The sequence below is a fragment of the Endocarpon pusillum genome (assembly GCF_000464535.1).
Source record: "Endocarpon pusillum Z07020 unplaced genomic scaffold scaffold1323, whole genome shotgun sequence".
NCBI classification, from domain to species: Eukaryota; Fungi; Ascomycota; class Eurotiomycetes; order Verrucariales; family Verrucariaceae; genus Endocarpon; species Endocarpon pusillum.
In genome coordinates, this window is record NW_006915997.1 from 70,257 (window position 1) to 89,983 (window position 19,727).

The following is a 19,727-nucleotide window of genomic DNA, read 5'->3' on the forward strand; positions in this document are numbered from 1 at the left end:
TGACTCCACTGAAAATCACGGTGCGAGACGTTTGCATAATCTAAACTGACAGGGATCACCTAATTTCGTCACGCGTTTAGAGCTCCCATTCTCCTCTCCCAAGTCAGTCGCTTCTAATACATCGTCAATCTGGATTACCGGTAACAACAACGACCGCGGCCAGGTCGCAGTCAAGAATGATGAGGTTCCATTCATTGTTAGGCTCGGCCGCTGCCGAAATCGCTGTCATAATCCTCCTTTTCACTTCCACATTACCTTCCACGCAAGGAGTTCTGACACCGGTTCCACCGCCGCCAATTGACCTTTCATCCCTCGGCAGTGTGGCATTAGCTGGTAATTTTGACACGATTTCGATCTACTCCTACGAAGGGCAGAGTCAGGGAAGCAGCACGAATGGTTCACAATCAGTTCTGTCGCCACTGCCAAGTGGTGCATTTGGTGGCATATCTGCGGCCGATGCAAACATCAACACAATGTGTCCGTTTGTGATGGAGGGTGGAACGTTGGCTGGAGTAATTGTTGGCGGTAATTTCACAAGCCTGGGAGGGGTGGATGCACAGGGGATTGCACTTCTCGATCCAAACACACAGCAAGTCACTCCATTGCCTGGCGTTTTTGGAAGCGTCAACGCCATGTTATGCGATCGGGAGACCAACTCGGTTTACGTGGGAGGCGCCTTTAAAGCCGCAAATTCGACGAATGCTATCGCGTGGGTAGGCATGACAGGATGGAGCAATTTACCCTTCGCGGGGTTTAATGCGCCTGTGACATCCATCACAAAGGCGCCAGACGGTCATATCATATTCGGCGGCTCCTTCAGTGGCCTGGGAAATTCAACAACGCCAACCGATAGAGATGAGCAAGTCATCAATCTCCAGACTGCGCAGATTACTGCAAGCGCCTCTGAAGGGTCATATGAGCCGCAGAATATCATCTGCCCAACCAACGGTAACGAGGATCGAGCTTGGCTCCTCCCAGACAATACGCCTGGGTACTGGCGTGCAAGCATGGGATTTGGATATCAACCATCGATGTTGCGTATCTATAACACCAATGAGAATGGCAAAGGCACGAAGACTTTCCGCTTCACAGCGCGTCCTATTAATGGAATCATGAACTTCACCTACGTCGATCCGGCAACAGGAGAAGAAGCTGCTTGCGATGCAAGGTGTCCGTTAGTCCAGAATTCTTCAGTGCCATACCAAGACTTTCGATTCGTGAATGAGGTGGGCATGAATAGTTTTCAGATCGACATCTCCGAATGGTACGGGTCTGGTGCAGGTTTGGCAGGTATCGAACTGTTTCAGGATGACATGTTTGCATATGCTGTCAACGACTATAATGAACCCTCATGTGCACGCAGTGAATATTCATCCAGGTCATCCACAACTGGCACTTGGTTTTCGAGCCCTCCTGGTCGCACTGGCGCTGAATACCTGGTTGCCAACGTTTCAGGTGAAGTTCGACCTTCAATCACCTTTGAGCCCAACATCAGGCAATCAGGTAACTATTCGATCCTTGTCTACACTCCAGGCTGCATACAAGACAATGCCTGTGCAACTCGTGGTATTGTGAACGTCACAGCATCGTTGACTGGCAGTGGCAGTCCTGCGCACACCACACAGATCTTTCAAACCAACAATTTTGACAAATTTGACCAGATCTATCTTGGACCGGTAGACGGAAGTAGAGACTCCTTTCGACCGCGGGTTACTTTGACACCTATCTCCGATCAGGGCACAGTTGTCGCCTCTCGAGTTAGGTTCGATCTCATTGCTTCTACCGGTGGACTGAACGGGTTGTTCGAATATAATCCCAACGTTGCTGTTGTCGATACCAATTTCTCGAACTCTGCTATCAACAATGCCGGAACCAGGTTGGATCCTGGCGCCAGCGTTACTGCATTGGCCACGCATGATCAGACCATCTACGTCGGTGGAAACTTTAGCGACACTGTATTCGAGAACATCATGGCGTTCTCAGACAACAATGCCACATCTCTTCCTGGTGGAGGGCTGAATGCCGCTGTGTCAGCTTTGTACAGCTTAGACGACTTTCTCTATGTTGGAGGAAACTTTTCCAACACCAGTCAGGGTAACGTTCCTGGGTTAAGCAATGTGGCCGCATTCTCCTACTCCAGAAACGAATGGGTTGCACTTGTCGCGGGCCTTTGCGAGACTGAGAATCAGCCAGAAACCTGTATCTCGTTCAATGGAGCTTTCACTGAAATTCTGGCAGTCGGCAATGGCCGACCTTCGAGAGCGCAACACCTTGCAATCTGGGTACCGTCTCGCAATGACTGGTTGCAGAACTTGGATATCCCTCGCACCGCTCTCCGTGGTCAACTGACTTCCTTTGCCGATGTTCCCAATGGAGCTAACTTGGTTGCTGGTACACTAACAAGCACTGGAATAGAAAGTACTGGCGCAGTTGGCTTGCAGCCTGCGGATGATGGCGTCCGATTAGCACAGCTGCCAATTAATTTTGAGCAAACCTCAACCCAAGGTTCCCTATCCAAGCGAGCTCTGACTGGCGATCAAAATGTCAGCGGCGTTGTAACTGGACTCTTCTACAATAGCGGAGGGCGTAACGTCACTGTGTATGGTGGACACTTTGCCGCCGCATCTAGCACTGGCAACACATTGAACAACTTAGTATTTCTGAATGGATCGAACAATGATGAAGTGACCGGTCTGCCCGATGGAATTGACCAGAATTCGACATTCCTTGCATTAGCCTTGCAGAACGATCTACTGTTTGCAGGAGGTAGCGTCAGTGGCCGTCTTGCCGACACGCCGATCAACGGTCTTGTCGTGTATGATTTCACGCGGGCAGACTACATCACTTCTCAGCCACCGGCTCTGCAAGGTGAGAATGTGGTGGTCAATTCAATCAAAACGCGTCCCGGTTCTTCTGACGTCTACGTGGGAGGCTCCTTTGATACTGCTGGTTTCCTTGGCTGCGAGAGTCTTTGCATATTTCAAGCCAGCAGTGGGCAGTGGAATAGCCCTGGATCGGCCTTGAGCGGGACTGTATCTAGCCTTACGTGGGCTTCCAACAACAGACTTGTATTAGCGGGTAATCTCACCGTTGGCGGTAACGATACCTCTCTAGCGACCTATGAGCCAGACAGTCAGACGTGGACGGCATTGTCCATTCCACAAGTCCCCGGCCCGGTGACTGCATTCGCTCCGGCCACGATCGATGTCTCCCAATGGTGGGCAGCTGGGAGGAGGAGTGATGGATCCATTTTTCTGGGCCAGTACGACGGTACCAACTATCACCCTATCAATGACGCTTTCACCCCCACCACATCGATTCGTGGCTTGCAAGTTATTGGGTTAACCGAACAACACCAGCCCAGTGATGTGCTCGAAAGGGACCAGTCTTTGCTGATTACCGGTCAGCTCGACCTTCGTGATTTCGGCAACGTATCCGCAGTGCTCTACAATGGGACCACTTTTACACCGTTCATTCTCTCCTCTACCGCTGATGGTCAACCTGGGAGCGTCAGTCAAATGTTCTCGTCGCGGGTGAATCCTCTCCGAAGTGGTGGTGAGTGACATTAGTTCCTGCAACTCGGTGTCTTTGCTAATTTCTGACACAGGTGGTCGTCATTCCAATGGCATCACGGTACTGGTGGCCCTTTGTGCTGCTCTTGGAACCATCTTCCTCGTTGTCCTCCTCGGCGTCATCATTGACCGAATACAAAGGCGTCGCTCAGGATACACCAGAATCCCCGCCAACCACACAGACAAGTCAAGCAACATCAATCGTGTGCCACCTGAGACACTTTTTGGCAGTTTGTCACATCGAAATTCTCCACCGCACGTTTGATAATTGGTTGGCTGGCCCGATCGAGACGAGATCTGACGCGACCACGGCAACAGGCTAGAAGCTTTTCCTCGTGCGAAGCATTTCATGCATGGCGTTTAGGTGTTTTGTGCGCCGAGCAGCAAAGATAGCGTGTTGTGTTCCTGCATTGTCTTCGAGCTGCGCTGTCTATGCATCACCAAGACGCGCTGGATACCCTTTTTATGTTTTCCCCCAGAGAATGGAGCGCATCGATGGGCGTGCACGATAACACTAATCATACCTCTCGCCCAAGTTGAGAGGGCACTTTAAGTAATGTACTAATATCATTCAGAAAGAGCGACGGAGTCGGACGGGTGGGATGCAGTAGAGAATTTCAGGGGTTGAGGGGCAATGTGAGTGAGAGAGATTACTGGGTGCAGGTGCAGCTGCAATATTGTACGGCGAAAGCAGAGTCCAAGACAAACGCATCAGTCTGGGCTGGCGAGATAAGTAGATCTCGCTCTTCTTGTCCACATGTGGACGGATGTGTGCAGAGAACGCGTTGATGGCTGAATCTGGCTGTTAGGCAACTAGCAAAAGAAGGAAACAACTTCCACGGCGATCGATGGTTATTACAAGCCATAATCTTCAGTGTCAGTGTCAATAGAGCATCCTGTGTATGCCACCATGGCTACAGGGACTCCAAGTTTCTGAGAAGTCTTCCAGTACAATGTTTTCCATTGACGTCGGTGATCAGGCCGGTGACATGCATCGATGTGCATTTTCTGGCAAATCTAGTCCAATATGAAGCTGTGATTGGTTCGTAGGTGGTTCATGCCCAAGCGGTCTTGCCTAGCAGCGGCCCTCATGCCTCTCTGCGATGGCGCGGACACTGGGGCGTTGCACAGTTGCACAGTTGCACAGTGCACAGCTTGAAAGTTGTCTCAGCTCTCGCCATCGGCAGCCGGATGTCGCATGTCTCACCATCATGGTGCGTGCCAGCAATTCGAGGGGATATGGAACCATTTGCCCATTGCCCATTTGGCTTAGCGGATGACCTGGAGGAATCTCGAGTCAGGACTCGAGTAAAACGAGTACGTAGTAAATAAAGCGAGTCATGCTCTGCAGCTCCAACCCATCTTCCCTGCTACCCACGTCTTGCCTCTTTCGGCAGGCTATCCACGCATTTGATGGATGTCAAACGTCTGTCTTTCCACACAGACATCGAATCTTTGTTACACTACACCAAAAATGATTACTCGATCAAATGCTCCACCGTCGCATGCGCATGGGCATTTTCATATCAACGCTCGATCTCCTTGCTGTCCATCAGAGTCCCATAAGTACAGCCGTGTTTTTTCAGCGTTCTGCAGTCCTTCCATTCTCTTCCACATCACTTTCACAGTCCAGTCTTTTCCTTCTTTGCACCCACCTGGTCTGGAACCAGACTTGCACTATTCTTGCTTTCACGCTCCCCAAGCAGACATTCCATTTTCGTCTTTTGAAGATTAATCTCGACTCGTCATGCATTACATTAGCTCCGTCGTTCTGGCTTTAGCACTTTGCTGCATCCATCGATGCTCGCGCCGGTCAGCAATAACATGAATCGCAGACATATGGATCCTGCTCCAATGGCGCCCGCCGACTCTGCCGCGGTTGGCGCTTGGTCCTGCAGCGACCCGAGAGAGGAGGAGTCACATAAGCAGCAAGTCAAAGAGATAAGAAGAGGTGAGGTGAGGTGAGGTGAGGTGAAAAGCTACCCGCCAGGGCCAAGGCCAGTGTCCACATACTCATCCCTCTGGTTGTTGCTCCGGTCTGTATGCAACCCCGCTTCCCGGCCACCAAGCCAAAGTCCAAGCCGCAGCGCGCTTGATCAAGCTGCCTCCTCCTAGAGCCAGCGCGTGTAGACGGACAAAGTTGTAGCTATTATTATCGATCAAGGCGCTGAGCGCGTAGATACACGTACAAGACATATGCTGTACGGGTGGGTACCAGCCAAAAAATCGGCATTAGAAATCAAGACCAATCAAACGCAGGCAAACAGCAGGGGGAATTCAACGTAGAAAGAAAAAAAAAACTGGCCCAATAATTAGTAGGCCACTCCCATAGCTCGACATCACTGCAGACCAAGAACAGTCAACAAACCCACACACTCTCTCTCTTTCCAAACAAATAAACCGCTCGATTTAACCCCCCGGGGCTTCACTGCTGCCGCATGAATCAACCAAGCAACCATCCGGGCCTGACCCTTAAGTAAGACGATCCAACATCCAACAACGGGACGCAGTGGCAATCTCTCTCGAGCTGAGAAACCTCGACCTCAATCACTGACACTCAGACCGGGACTGAGACCGGAGGTTACAGAATCGGAGGCAGAAGCAGATCTACACCTAGATCGTGCTAAGACATTCTGGGAGGTTACTCCATGCCCTGGGCCTGGCCTTTCACACGGCTGAACGAGGCTCGAAAGTCCCGAGTTCCCCCGCGCCCTCGCTTGCGTTTCAAGAGCGAGATTGAACCTGACGTCTTTTCTGCTGGAGAGTTTGCAAGGCATGTGGAGGATCACGGAAGAATTTGTGTCTGCTGACATCGCCTTCCGGCTCCGAGCTTTCGTTACCTCAGCTTTGATCGAGTTGGGTAAATGTCTAGACCTGACGTCATCGATTTGAAATCTGAGCCCGCAGGGGAGGCTCGAGCCTTGATGCCGGAGTCGCGTTGTCCTTCTCGGGACTCAGATTTATCCCTTTGGCTGGGAGATTGCGGGGCTGCTTCAAGTATTGAACTGTTTCTATCTGGTATACCTTGGAAAGGGCTGAAGGGTTATTGTTGATCCTGTTGAGCTTGCCGTTGGGCCGGTGTGCCGCGGAGGGGGTTGTGTTGCCGATACTGATCTAGCTCCCGTGCTAGTAATCCGCGGACAGGTTGCTGACGTTGTTGTTGAGCTTGTCGTTGGACCGGTATGCCGCGGTGTGGTTGGTCTCGTCTGTATTGGTCTATTTCCCTGGAAAGCATTCCACGAACAGGTTGCTGTGGTCGTTGTTGGGCTTGCTGACTGGCTGGTATGCCGCGAACAGCTTGGCCAGATTGCTGTGGCGGCTGCGATTGAGCTTCCTGCTGCTCTAGAGCCCTCTGAGCTTGACCTATTCCAAGTGTTTTAATTGAGTCTTCTGCCTCAGAGAACGCCAGTTGCGATGCTGGACTTCGCTGAACTTGCTGTAAAGCGAGTTGAATAGCTTGCTGAACTTCGTGACGACAGATTTCCCCATCTTTTGGCATTGCTACTAATCCTTCCACTTCTGAGGCCGTCGAATTTGGTAATTGCCCCTGGCGGGCCAATACTTTATCTGGACGTTGGTCCTGCCGCTGTGCTAATCGAAATGACCCTAGTCGTGAAGGTGGGCCGCCGCAGGCACTCGTCGCGCCAGGGTGTTCGCCATGCGGCTGTGCCAATCGAAACGATGCTAGTTGTGAACATGGACCCCCGCGGCCTATTGCTTCGCCAGCGTGTTTGTCATTCGGCTGCGCCAATCGAACCGCTGTTAACTGTGAGGACAGACATTGTTGGCCTTGCGGATCGCGAGCGCTTTGGTCATTTTGCTGCTTATCTTGCAGTTGTGGTTGCATTAAAGACCGTTCAGTTTGCTGTCGAGCGCGATACCGGTCTGTCACCTCAGCTAAATATGCTAAGTTCCCTGAACTCACTTCGGAGGTTGGACGCTTTTCGGCTTTTGCTGATGGAGGCGCTCGGTCTGATGGTGGTTGACCCCGGTTCTTCTCTTGAGGAATTTGACGAGCTGCTGAAGCTGTTGCTGGGGACGCCGCATTGGTAGTTGTTCCACGCTGAACACGTACGCCTTCTGTCAATACGGCTCGACCACCAGAACGCTGCCGAGCTGCAAGCTCCCTGAACATGGCTTCCATTTTCGAGTCTTGATCGAAAAGTTTTTCCAGACAATCTTTGGCAGAGTATCGTCTTTGCGGATTGATCTCAAACATGGGAAGTAATTGTGGGACCCCGTTTGTCACAGTGTCTCTGATAGCCTGGAACCACTTCTGATGGCCACGTACTAGCTCCTGCCAGCTCAAATTTCGCCTATAGGGAATCAGCTCAAGACAAAGCAATACTACAACGCCAATTCCCCATACATCCATCTTGGTAGTCTGCAGCCCTGGTTGGAAGATATCCGGGGAGACAAAATGAAGACTCCCAACGGCTGTCGTGCTCATATCTAGCCTTTTCGAAAGTCCGAAATCTGCTAGGTAGAAATTGCCCTTCCCGTCATGCAGGATATTATCTGGTTTGATGTCCCGATGAACAATATCCCGGCTGTGAAGGTGGACCAGGGCTGAAAGCATCTGCTTCATTAGATTTGGAAAGAACGGAGGGTATTTGGAACTTCCTGCACATGTTTAGTGACAGCTTTACGGAAGAGAGATGCAGCAACCTCTCTTTCCCTTCCAATCGACCCAAAGCTCTACTAGAGAACCCTGATATGCTTCCATAAAAATTTCGGCTCTGGCTAAGGGTTCCCAGCCTTGCGCGTGCTTGAACACAACAATGTTCGGCTGATAGACAGATTAGCATCCAAAGATGAATAGCAGTCTAGGGGCGTCCAAACACACATGAGAGAGTTCTTTTATCAAGTCCACTTCTTGCCTAACAACGTCCTTGCCTTCCCGCTCCACTTCGGGCGCGAATTCGAAAACCTTGACGGCCAGGTGATCGCCGGTTTTCAAGTTCACTGTTAAGAAAACCTTCCCATACGAGCCAGTACCCAGCCGACGTATGCGCCTGTGTACGATCCGGCCATTCTCGAAGGGATCTGCTGCATGAGATCCAAGGGCAGCACTTGGCGAGAACTTAGACGTCGCCCGAGCTGCTTCGAATGCCACATTTCGGGTCCCGGCCCAGCCGATCATGAAGAGCGCCTTTTGCATCTTGATGTGCGCATTTTTGACGGCTTCAAGCACGACTCTCTGCCTGGGCTGGCCATCAGGCAAGCTGAACCTCGTTTCAGCAGGCGTATTGGATGCAATAAGAATAGTAGAGTAATCTGCAGTGTCGTCTCGCAATAAAACTTCGAAGGTCCGTGGGTGGATGTAGAAATGGCATTGCTTCTGAGGATAGCCTTCGGGCAGGAGTATATCACAACATGAATGGTCACACCCAAACGAGACTAGTCGACCGGAGCTCTTGGGTATATGATCGATCCCTATTCGAAGCCACACACTTCCATCACTAGGTTCCGAATGCTTAAATGATGCATTGCTAGGCAGGGATACTATGCTAACCGCTGCTTGATTTTGAGGAAGAAGGTAGAAGAACACCGGCGGCCCGACTCTAATCATAGTGGTGGCACTGACGAAGAGACACGGGTTGTGGAGAAAGAGAACGAGAGGGAGCAAATATAGTCAGAATTGGGAGACCACTAAAACACTGAAGATGAAATCAAGATCAGATATTTAAAGGAACCCCCAAAAAAATGTGGCCGGAACTGTCTAGCAGCCGGTGGATAGGTTCGAAACAGCGAAAGGAGGTTTCGTTTCGTGTATACCTTCCTAGGGAATAGCTTCAGCAGCCAGCAACCATGTGGGAAACAGCCAGAATCAATGTCATCGTAGTGCTGGCCATATCAAACCTTAGATGCTGTACCAAACACTTCAGTCTCAAACAGTGCCAACCTTCGCTGACAGGACATAACAAGGTACCTGCTTCACGTGCCATTGTGGTTGTGCAAAGCTTGGACGGTGAAGCAAGGCAGGTCATTTCGGCCCTCATACTTGCCAAAGAAAATCGATTGTCGCATTCCCTGAAGAGCATACAGTATGATGGACGAGGTACATCATAGCATTTTTTGTCAAAGTGTCCCCAGATGCTTCACTGTTGTGAAACAGAGTATTCAGGCTGGCAGACTCTTTCGATGTGCAAAAGAGACGCCAGCGGCTATTAGGTTTGATACATACAATCGCTAGTTACATACTTATTATTACGTAGTACGGAGTAACTTAGTTAAGTTAGTAAAGAAGCGGATTCTTTTCTAGCGCCCCGATCCGAGGCTAGGCGGTATTCTATGCTGATCAGTGATGAGACACAGGGGCCAGCAAAACCTGTCGGCCTGTCTCATGGGGGTTTCCATCAGGGTTAAACCTCCCAAACTGGTGTAGCATTTCAGGTTTTGAAGGTGTGGCAGTTGCTGTGAACATCAACAACCAGTTCCATTCAGACAAGAGCACAGGCTTTTTCTTGTTCTCTCCAAGCTGTGAACTGCTTCCGTCAAAGCTATGGCGCCGAAAGTGACAGTGCAACAGTCAACAAAGTCCACGATAAAACCGTCAAGCTCAACTTCAAATTTAATACCTAGCTCTATATCTCCCTCCAAGGGCCCAGGACACCCTCAAAGTCATTCTTTTGGCAGCAAGTCTCCTCATCATGGCGCTCACTATCTACTGTCTCAATCGAGCGGAGAAGAGGCGGACTCGGACTTGGAATTCAAACCCCCAACAAGCAACCCGGCCTGCAACCGAACCGTGCAAGGACAAAAGAAGGAAAAAGACGCATCAGCTCAAGCTGTGGGCTATGCTCAGAACTACTCCTTTGGCAAACGAGAAAACATAATTTCCGGACGAGAGCCTAAGCTCCCCAAGTCATTACTAGAGGGAAGACGCAGTGACCGAATGTTGCAGGTGAAAGGACGGATGTACAACGAGGAGGATTGGTTCGATGACTCTAAATTTGAGAAGCAGGCCAAATCGAGGCAAGCTTGACTCTGGTCTGCAGTTGATCATAGTGCACGTGGTAAAGCAAATGGCTAGTAGAACGTTTGGTAGCACTCGCTATGTCGGTCAATTAATTTGTCAAGAACATGAGTTGAGAGAGGTAGAGAGAGAAAGAGTAGGCTGAAGCAGCCAGTGTGATGATCTGCGGAGGTCTTTCATTGTTTGAACATAGATGCCTCATCGTTCGCAGCAGACTCTGGGAGTCAAGCTCTCAGTCTATTCTGGTTGTTGGCGCTCCAATGTATTCTGAAAGAGCCCAATACAGAACTCTTATGGCTGTCCTCTCTGCTCTTGCATGATTATGAAACCCAGAAGTAGAACAAAACTTATCCAAGAACAATTTCTCTCCATTGGGCGCCTGGTGAAAACGACTTTTCGACTGCAGTTCGCAGTATCTGTCCTAGGCCTCGTCTCTCTGCTACTCCCTCGTTCCAGGTCAGGAGCAAGACCCAGTACAATCTCCAATCATGGTTAATGGCCTGATAGCTGACGAAAGGGTTCAGACGGGAAGGATCTTGCAGGTCCATCCTATTGAAGAGACTGTTTTGAGAATCGGAAAGAAGAACCAACTCATATTCACCATCTTCTCCAAGGAAACCAGCAATGTCGAATAGCAGCAGGCCAGAGAAGCACCCTTCAGAGTCATATATAGCTGCGGAGGGCTTCACGTCACTCATATGCAGCATGTTGCTGTCATACTCATTGTGTATTGGCCAAGGGATCCGATCAGGTATGTCAAGGGATACTGTCAGAATTACCACGACAGTATAGAAACGCAGTAGGTCTTGCGTCGAATATGCTGGGGCTATAGCAAACGAGGCAGCTGGAACCGTTGTTAAGGTGTCGAGCATTCCAAAACGATCTGCAAGACTGGGCTGAGATGTTCTGCTATAGAATACCCCTATCTCACCCCTAGACCGCTTGTTGCCAGGCTGTTTCTCAAGTATGGCCTTGGGTAGGTCCGAACCTATAGACTTGTACCACACTATCCATGTCCGGTGATCGAGCCACTTGTTGAAGGATGTTGGGTCAATTGGAGAGACGTCTGGATGGGTGTTCCATGAATACAAGGCTTCCCATCCCGCCCATGACCAGGAAGGGAAATTTCGTCGTCGTCTTGCCCTGCGGCCTGCGTTGGGTGTTTTGTCTCTTGAAATTTTCTTATCTCCATAGATCTGGAAGAGAACCATGTAATCTAAAGCAACCACTGGTATGCCTTGCAAAAAATCTGAACCCATGTTGGTTGAGATGACGTTTAGTACACCAGAGATAGCATTGATGGCATCACATTCATATGTAAGTTCTCGCATGCCATAGTATTCCAGCATATTGGTCAAGAGAGGGAGAGGTTCCTCGTCGTCTTCTAGATCGCCGTTGCTTGAAGAGCCGACCGCGAGACACGATATCGCATTGACTCGCCACTCGTACATCAACCGATCGTCTGGGAACTTGTCCGTGCATGTATCTTCTGACCAAATGCGCTGGCGGCAGCAAAAATACACCTGCTTGTTGACGAAGACTACTGTACGCCTTGATAAAAGTTGTTCCTGGAAGCTGTATTATGTTAGCATGAGGGCTCGTCGAGTCTTTGACTTAAGTGTGCCCATACGTCCAGGACCTTGAGGACCATTTCGACCTCTTCAGATGCACGTCCAAAGCTCCTAGCGCCATCAACCGTAAGCCTGGTTTCATTGTCTGCACGCAATTGGTCGAAGGATGGGTAGAATTCGAATGAAGCCTTCGAAGCCCAGCGTGCGGATCTGAGCCATCAGCTGCAACGATTGTTGCAAGAGCATTCTCGTAAACATAGTTCATCAGTTGAATACCGTCTTTCATGGAACTTTGGTCGTCTTGTACGAGGCAAAGGACGTCAGCCCAGAGGTACTTCTCGCCAATCAGATAGACGAAAGTTATTGCATTCTGAATCGTCTTTGGGATATTGTCTCGAAGCTTCTGAAGTGACCGGGGGACCTTTAGAGTATCTATTGAATGCTTCTCCAGGCGGAGCTGTTCAATTCCACCCCACACATAGCTCAGAGCTAGGTATCTACTCTGCCATGGTCGACTGACAACGCATTCTTTCCGAACATCGATTAGCCGAAATGTATGACTTTGTGAAGCTGGCATCCATCCACGTGGTTTGGTGGGATTCCGCTGACACGGAGCTTCGTGGGACTGTTCGCAGAGCGATAGCCAGTGTCCGACTTGCTCCAGGTCGAAGCGTTTGAAATTTATGGGACGGCCACAGTGTATGGTGGCCTGCGCCTTGTCCGGTCCCTCACAAAAGACAATTCTCACACCTAGTGCTAGCACTCTTCCTTCAGGCCTGCCCAATTTACCCAGCGTGACCAGGTCGAACTTGCCCTCTTCTGTTATGTATTGAACGTGTATATCGTCATGCTCTGCCACGTGGCTGCCTATTGCAAGTGCAGAGTGTACAATACAACAGAATCGACAATTGGTGCGGCGGGCGATATCTTCCACGGTACCAAGATGAAAACACGGATCGTACCCCACAGCGGTCTGGAGGTGAAGTTTGGATTTCAGGTGACTATATAGGGCGTTTACTAGACTAGCACGATGTTTTGGTACTTCAAAGGTGGCCAAGAGCTGGCAAAAAACACTTTCGCAAAGAATCTGCACGTTCGAGTTGAGGATCCTTTCACTTCGCCCCGAGAGAGACGTACCGAGTGTTCCCAGTCCACTAGGTCAATTGTTTCATGCTTCAGCTTCTTGAAAATGGTAGAATTCTGCAGACGAATCGCAAACAGCAAATCGTAATCACTCATGCTGAATGCTGGGCTTCGTCAATTTTTGAACAGCAGGCACCCGGGATATATGAATGTTGTATTTGTGAACGACTTTGGGTGACATGGGGAACATAAAGCTTCGCTATGGAGTCAGAAAGCAAGGATTACTGTCTTCGTGCTCTGTGAGAGACTGCTTCCAGCCTTCCACACTGAGAGATCACCAAATAGCCTTGCATCTGTCTCCGTCTTGGAATCGATATGCCCGCGATGCCACGGTTCGCATTTGAGCGTTATTTGCCTTGAGCACTCTGTATTTATGAATTGTGTTTCGAGGTCCATGCAAAGCATTGTTCAGGTTGTTCAAGATGCTCGTCCAAATGAAGCCATGTGCCAAGACGGCATATTTGACAACTAAGTAGTACTAGGTAGTCACCCTAAAAGTTTTAGAAGGTAGATGTTATGCCATCGAGCAGATGGTAGTATGTATTTGAGCCCGTACAAGTTGCATTCATCAAGCTACTCTTCTCTACTTCTTCATAGTCGGTCTATGTGGGGCATTAACTGTGCTTTGAATTGCTCTGGTTTAGGATCATGCCAGAGCAGTGAAAAGCAGAACAGACTGCAACAACTCTCACAGTGGGACAGCCGCCAGGAAGCCTCTTGGGGTATCATTTGAAGCATGATTGGCCTTTCCTTGAGGGCAACATCCAAGGCTTCGTAAGGACATGGTTGGCCGAGAACGAGATATATAGTTGCATGGTGTAACTTAGCGCCAACAGGTAGAAAACGAGCGCTTCAAGGCAGTCTTCGTGGATGGCCAATGAAGCTCGACGTAAATTTCATGACAATGATTGGCATGTAACTAGTCCTAAGGCAGTCATGGAATGACATACATGATAACATTCAGCTAAAGGCAGATCACCCGCAACCTAATTTAGCCAGGGGGAGTGGAACCATTACTTGGAAATTCAAAGTTCTTTGTCGGTTGAGTCGACAGGTACCGACTTGTCAGTCAGTTAGGATCCAATGTGGCAAAGTTCCATATCCTTGGTTATTAGGAATACGACTAGAACCCCAGATCTTCAATCTTGATCATGGTTTTCAGAGAATCCCTCATCTTGAGATTGGCCTCTGGTTAGCAGTGTTCGAGACCTTCAACACTACCCCAGGCAAACCTCTTTGTTTCTATGGGAAATACTGTCTTCACTCTTTGATCCGTTTTGGTACTTCAAAGACCGTCCACTCATTCTTCGTATCGCGCAAACCACACACACACTCACAGTCACGTTGAACCGCTTCAATCTTATTCTTCAATTCATTGGAAATCGTCCAACGTCCAACGCAGAACGCTCACTTGTACCTGTCGACCTCTGGCAATTCTTCAGTCAGAGCTTGTCAATTTTTCGAACACTATACCCACCAAATCGCGGCACACCACGCACAACATGAGGCACGCGATTACCACCAGTACGGTCATTGCTGCCACCATATCAAGTGCTGTTGCGCAAGCTTGTGCTGCCGGCGCAGCCAAAGAAATTGGGGGAAACTGGTATTGCGACGCGGTAAAAGCCATCACATACTCTGACTTTGGTTCGACGGGCTCCTACAACAAGATTACCAACATGGATGGTGGCAACTGTCAGTCAGAATCATTTGATTATTCCGGTGCTTTGGCTCCTATGGATGGAGAGGTGAGAAACATCAACCACTGTACTCAAAAAGGTCCTCCCTAACCGTCCAAATAGGTTTCCTGGCACTTTCGTGGCCCACTGAATCTCAAGCAGTTTGCATTTTATGCACCTGGGTCTGGACTTAGTAAACAAGATATCCAGCCCGAGTCCCACGAGCGACGACAACATGGCCATGCTCACTTCCATAAGCGGAACAAGGAGGTTGGTTCGATCCAGGAGGGCTATATTACCGAAGAGAAGCGTGAAGTAGGTGCCCTAGTAATCGCCACCATAGATGGCAAAGTTGCATCTTGGATCAATCAGTACGATGGTGAGGCGCAACCGACGCCAGCACCAGATAGCTCAGCTGCGCAACCCGCAACCGAGGTCGATGCAAAAGCAGCTACTCCTACCATGAATGCTGGTGACGGGCAGTGGGGCCGTCAAGCTTATTACAATGCAGAGCAGCAGATGGCGGATGGGCTCACCTTTCTCAACAACATGGGCGGGCAGGGCTCCGGTATATTCGACGAGGTCCTCGGCATGTCGCTTTCCTATGCAGCAGCGGACGCAAAATCTGGTGCCGCCTCTCCTCAAATCCTTGCAAATCAGATGCTAGGTGACGGTGATGAGATTGTCGTCATGACAGACACACCCTGCAAGGATGGCGACTGTGGTGTCACACGCCCTGGTGGCGTGGCATACCATGGTTTCAATGGTGCAAAGAAGGTCTTTCTCCTGGAATTCGACATGCCAATATCAGGGGCAACTGGCTGGAACAAGGACATGCCAGCAGCCTGGATTCTCAATGCTCAAATCCCAAACACTGTGCAGTATGGCAAACCGGAGTGCTCATGCTGGGAGTCGGGCTGTGGTGAGTGGGATATCTTCGAGGTCCTCGATTCCGGCAATAACCGCTGCAAGTCCACCATCCATGGCAACATCTCTGGGGGTGATTCCAATTACTTCGACCGACCTGTAGATTCAACGGTCAAAGTAGCCGTAATATTTGATGGCGACAACAGTGCCGGGCATATCGTCATTCTTCCGGATGAGGCCAGTTTTGATCAGACTCTGACTGATGCTCAGGTCGCTGAATATGTCAACCAGGACAGCTCTGGAGTCGCCAGATCGCTTTTCAGGCTTGGGTCATGATGCAACAACATATGGAGCCTTGGTGGAGATCTGTAGGTTGAAGCAATGCTGCCTGCTCAACCCAGTAGGTTCTGAGGATAGGAGGAAAGGGTTATATTGTATCATATCACACCTGTCCGTTTTCTCATGCTTGGGAAGCACCAAGCCAATCGAGAGATCTTGACCAGCACCTTGGTCAAAAGTAAAGCCCCTAACCCTATCCATGATATTATTTGATTGCCCACCTGCTAGAAATTCGACCAAATATTCCGTGCCTGATAGGATGGTGGTTGCACATCTGCTAAGTGATGAACAGGTCGTGATACTAGCAGGAGCCGACGTGGCTTGTTCACTCAACCTGCTGATATAATTAGATGAACATTCCTTCTTGGCTGACTTTCAACGGTCTTCGTGGAGATATTGTGAGAACAATGACGCATGTGTCCACAGATCGTGACCGCCAAGGCCAATTCAATTTTGCAGGCTGGGAAATTCTACTAGTTACATTGGTAAGCCACCGTACGACTCGCGCATGGCGCCTAATGTATCTGTACTAAAATCACCGGATCTCTTAGCATTTAGGTTGATGCTGGAGGACCGCGTTACGTCGTACAGTAGAAGCACTTTGAAATTTTCCTGCTGTCAACCAAGATTTCTTCACATCCAGCCCTGGTACTGCAGCATAACATACTAAAGGCGTTTGAGGTATAGTCAATCTTGGCATAGCTTAGTGTATCGCAGCGGCAAACTCCTAGTCCAACTAACCACCATCAGCTGCATAATCTTTTCACCATGCAGGCGATAGACTCGTCGACGACAGATAGCGTAGGAGATCATCCCGGATGAAAACGCTTACATTGTTGTGATCTGCAGTAGTGCATCGTCGGGGACGGGATCCTTATCAAGATATCTCACAGGACATGGCCTCGTGTGATCATTCGGGAGTCGTACCGATCACGACGCGACCTTCTCAGCGTCATTTGCATGATTCCAAAGCACACTCGCATCATGCCCTTTTCCTTGGAGTATGCTCATCCTCCCCTCTATGCACAGGCAATTCCAGCTTAAAGGATCTTTGTACAGCAAAGATCTCGTTTCGCGGCGCATTGGGTTCTAGCTCTAAGCGGAGATTAATATACAGTACCCACGAGCAAGGTTAGGATCGGTACCGTGGTCCTTTGGCGCTACTCTCCGTGGCCGTGGACCACTGATCGTACTGTTCCACAAAATCTGTATATCAGAATCATGGAATCATCATTGCCTGAAGCTGCAGGTTCCTGAATATATTGGCTGATTTGAGACTAGAGTCGAGATTCTGACTGCGATAGCTCCGATGCTTCATGCAAGAGACTGACTCCCGGTGGGTATTGCCGTGCACTGTCCTTAGTGACCGATACAGAGGGTTAAATTCTAGGTCTACAGCCCACCAGTCATGATGTCTACGAATCTGGCAGCCAGATAGGACGGGCGCCTAGTGTGCCCACTCAAAATGTGGATGGGCCTAGGGCTCAAGAAGCACAGTGTGCCGGCGGTTGTACCTGATATGATCGAGTTAACCAACGTTGCGAACTCTACCCCTTCAATGCACCCTGTTCGTGTAAGCAAGAAGTATGATTGCAGAGGCGACGAAAGTCAATGAACAAACTGCTGTTAATGAAATCACGCCGCTTCTGACCAGGTCTGAAGAGGGATCTATTGCACATGTGGATGCCCCACTATCCTCTGTTCACGCGATACCAGACAGCGACAATGACAAGGCGCTACCAAAGACCCAAATATTCTTCCTCTGCTATGCGCGATTGTTCGAGTCGATTGCTTTCTATCTCATCTTTCCATTCATCAATCAAATGATCTTGGAGGTTGGCGATGTTGAAGAGGCGAACGTTGGGTTTTACAGTGGGCTGATTGTGTGTCTCCCACCGAGGCGGGACTCTGTCTTTCTGACTTTTATAGGAATCGTTATTCTCCTTGACCCAAATGGTTCTAATGATTCCTTGGGGGCGAGCTGCGGACCGCTTCGGAAGGAAACCAGTCCTTGTTTTCTCTTTGGTTGGCAGCGCCATTGCTACAGCTCTTTTCGGCATCAGTAAGAGCGTCTGGCAGATGATACTTTTCCGTAGTCTGGCTGGAGTTTTCAGCGGAAGTATTATGTATGATTCTCCCTGCATTTCCTGGCTGTTGGCTGATGGGAATTTGGAAGAACAATCCGCACTATGATATACGAAAATAGCACACCCAAAACCCAAGCCCAGGCGTTCAGCTTTTTCGTGTTCGCTGGAAGTCTAGGAGGGTTTTTGGGCCCTCTCATCGGTTCGACTCCTTTTCAATGCACGAGTAGCAGCTTCCTAATACAAAGTAGGAGGCACCTTATCGAACCCTGCAGTCCAGTATCCAAAAGTGCTTGGCGGACTCCAAGTGTTCAAATCATATCCGTACAGTCTTGCAACTTTTGTCTGTGGTATGATTGCTGCAAGTGCAGCGCTCATGACCACGCTATCCATCAAGGAGGTACGACAAGCATGCAATAGTGGGAAGATCTTATTGACACCGCGGCACAGACGCTGGTTCGACACAAGGACACAGAGTCATCAGCACCTCATGCGCCTGTATCTGTTGTGAAGCTCATCAAGTATCCTGGCGTTCTAAACGTCCTCATCATCTATGGGCTGGTCGTGCTTCTCGCGCTAGCCTATACCGCCAGCAAGTCTTTTCGGTGAATGACCTGCCGTTCATACCGCTAACACCCTCCTTCAGTCACGCCCGTTTTTTGGTTCACCCGACCCGAGTTAGGTGGCTACGGCTTTTCCCCTTTGTGGATCTCCATCTTCCTCGGGGCAACCGGCTTCTTACAAGCCGTCTGGGTCCTGTTCATTTTCCCTCCGCTACAATACCGAATCGGTACCGGTGGAGTAATGCGTCTCTGCTCCTATGGATTCCCACTCCTCTATGCCTTCAGCCCCGTGACAAACCTTCTTCTGCGAATGGATCTTCGGCTCGCATTCTGGCTTTCCACGCCAGCACTTCAGCTCTTGTCAAGTGCCGTCGGCATGTCATTCAGTAAGTCAAACACACCACATCATACCAGAGGCCTCGCACTTATCATCATCACAGTCGTCATACAACTCGCTCTTAACGATATCGCGCCGTCTTCCATTGCACTGGGAACTCTCAATGCCATCGCCCTCACGATCACGAGCGGCATACGGACTGTTGCCCCGGCAATATTCACCAGTATTTTTGCAGTGGGCGTGCAGAATCAGATCCTGTGGGGCTACCTCGTGTGGGTGGTTATGGTGTTACTGGCGTTGACCACCGCGGCTGCGGTTCGATGGCTGCCCAAGGAAGCGGAGGGGAAATCCAAGGAGTCTGGTTGAACATGCTCGGTTATCGCTCTCGAGCTGCAGGATAGAGCATTGTATGCATTGAAGGAATATCCAGAAGACCTGATTGCATCAGTCCTCATGCATGAGAGGCAATCTGTCTTGGTATCATACCTATTCAGAGACACTTGAAACCGAACACCACAATGCCGGTCCACACTGGCCCTGAAATTCCAACAATAATTCCTCGGCTTCTCTCTTGCAATACGACACCGGATTCC

At 49.8% G+C, this 19,727-nt stretch overlaps 5 protein-coding genes across 5 annotated transcripts; 3 read left to right on the top strand and 2 right to left on the bottom strand.

Moving 5' to 3' along the window:
- Window positions 1-179: 179 nt before the first annotated feature.
- On the top strand, window positions 180-3,837 carry EPUS_03905 (uncharacterized protein; the record flags this gene model as incomplete). The annotated part of the gene is made up of 2 exons (XM_007801660.1): window positions 180-3,555; window positions 3,608-3,837. The coding sequence occupies 2 exons, from the start codon at window positions 180-182 to the stop codon at window positions 3,835-3,837; spliced, it is 3,606 nt and encodes a 1,201-aa protein (XP_007799851.1).
- Window positions 3,838-6,615: 2,778 nt separating this feature from the next.
- On the bottom strand, window positions 6,616-9,144 carry EPUS_03906 (uncharacterized protein; the record flags this gene model as incomplete). Its single annotated transcript, XM_007801661.1, has 4 exons — window positions 6,616-7,869; window positions 7,942-8,195; window positions 8,241-8,361; window positions 8,419-9,144. 4 exons carry the CDS (start codon window positions 9,142-9,144, stop codon window positions 6,616-6,618), a joined length of 2,355 nt encoding a protein of 784 aa, XP_007799852.1.
- A 1,754-nt stretch (window positions 9,145-10,898) lies between these two features.
- EPUS_03907 (uncharacterized protein) lies at window positions 10,899-13,361 on the bottom strand (the record flags this gene model as incomplete). The annotated part of the gene is made up of 3 exons (XM_007801662.1): window positions 10,899-12,126; window positions 12,182-13,209; window positions 13,260-13,361. 3 exons carry the CDS (start codon window positions 13,359-13,361, stop codon window positions 10,899-10,901), a joined length of 2,358 nt encoding a protein of 785 aa, XP_007799853.1.
- A 1,406-nt stretch (window positions 13,362-14,767) lies between these two features.
- On the top strand, window positions 14,768-16,147 carry EPUS_03908 (uncharacterized protein; the record flags this gene model as incomplete). Its single annotated transcript, XM_007801663.1, has 2 exons — window positions 14,768-15,013; window positions 15,068-16,147. The coding sequence occupies 2 exons, from the start codon at window positions 14,768-14,770 to the stop codon at window positions 16,145-16,147; spliced, it is 1,326 nt and encodes a 441-aa protein (XP_007799854.1).
- Window positions 16,148-17,615: 1,468 nt separating this feature from the next.
- EPUS_03909 (uncharacterized protein) lies at window positions 17,616-19,500 on the top strand (the record flags this gene model as incomplete). The annotated part of the gene is made up of 5 exons (XM_007801664.1): window positions 17,616-17,734; window positions 17,805-18,033; window positions 18,080-18,212; window positions 18,881-19,183; window positions 19,238-19,500. 5 exons carry the CDS (start codon window positions 17,616-17,618, stop codon window positions 19,498-19,500), a joined length of 1,047 nt encoding a protein of 348 aa, XP_007799855.1.
- Window positions 19,501-19,727: the final 227 nt, after the last annotated feature.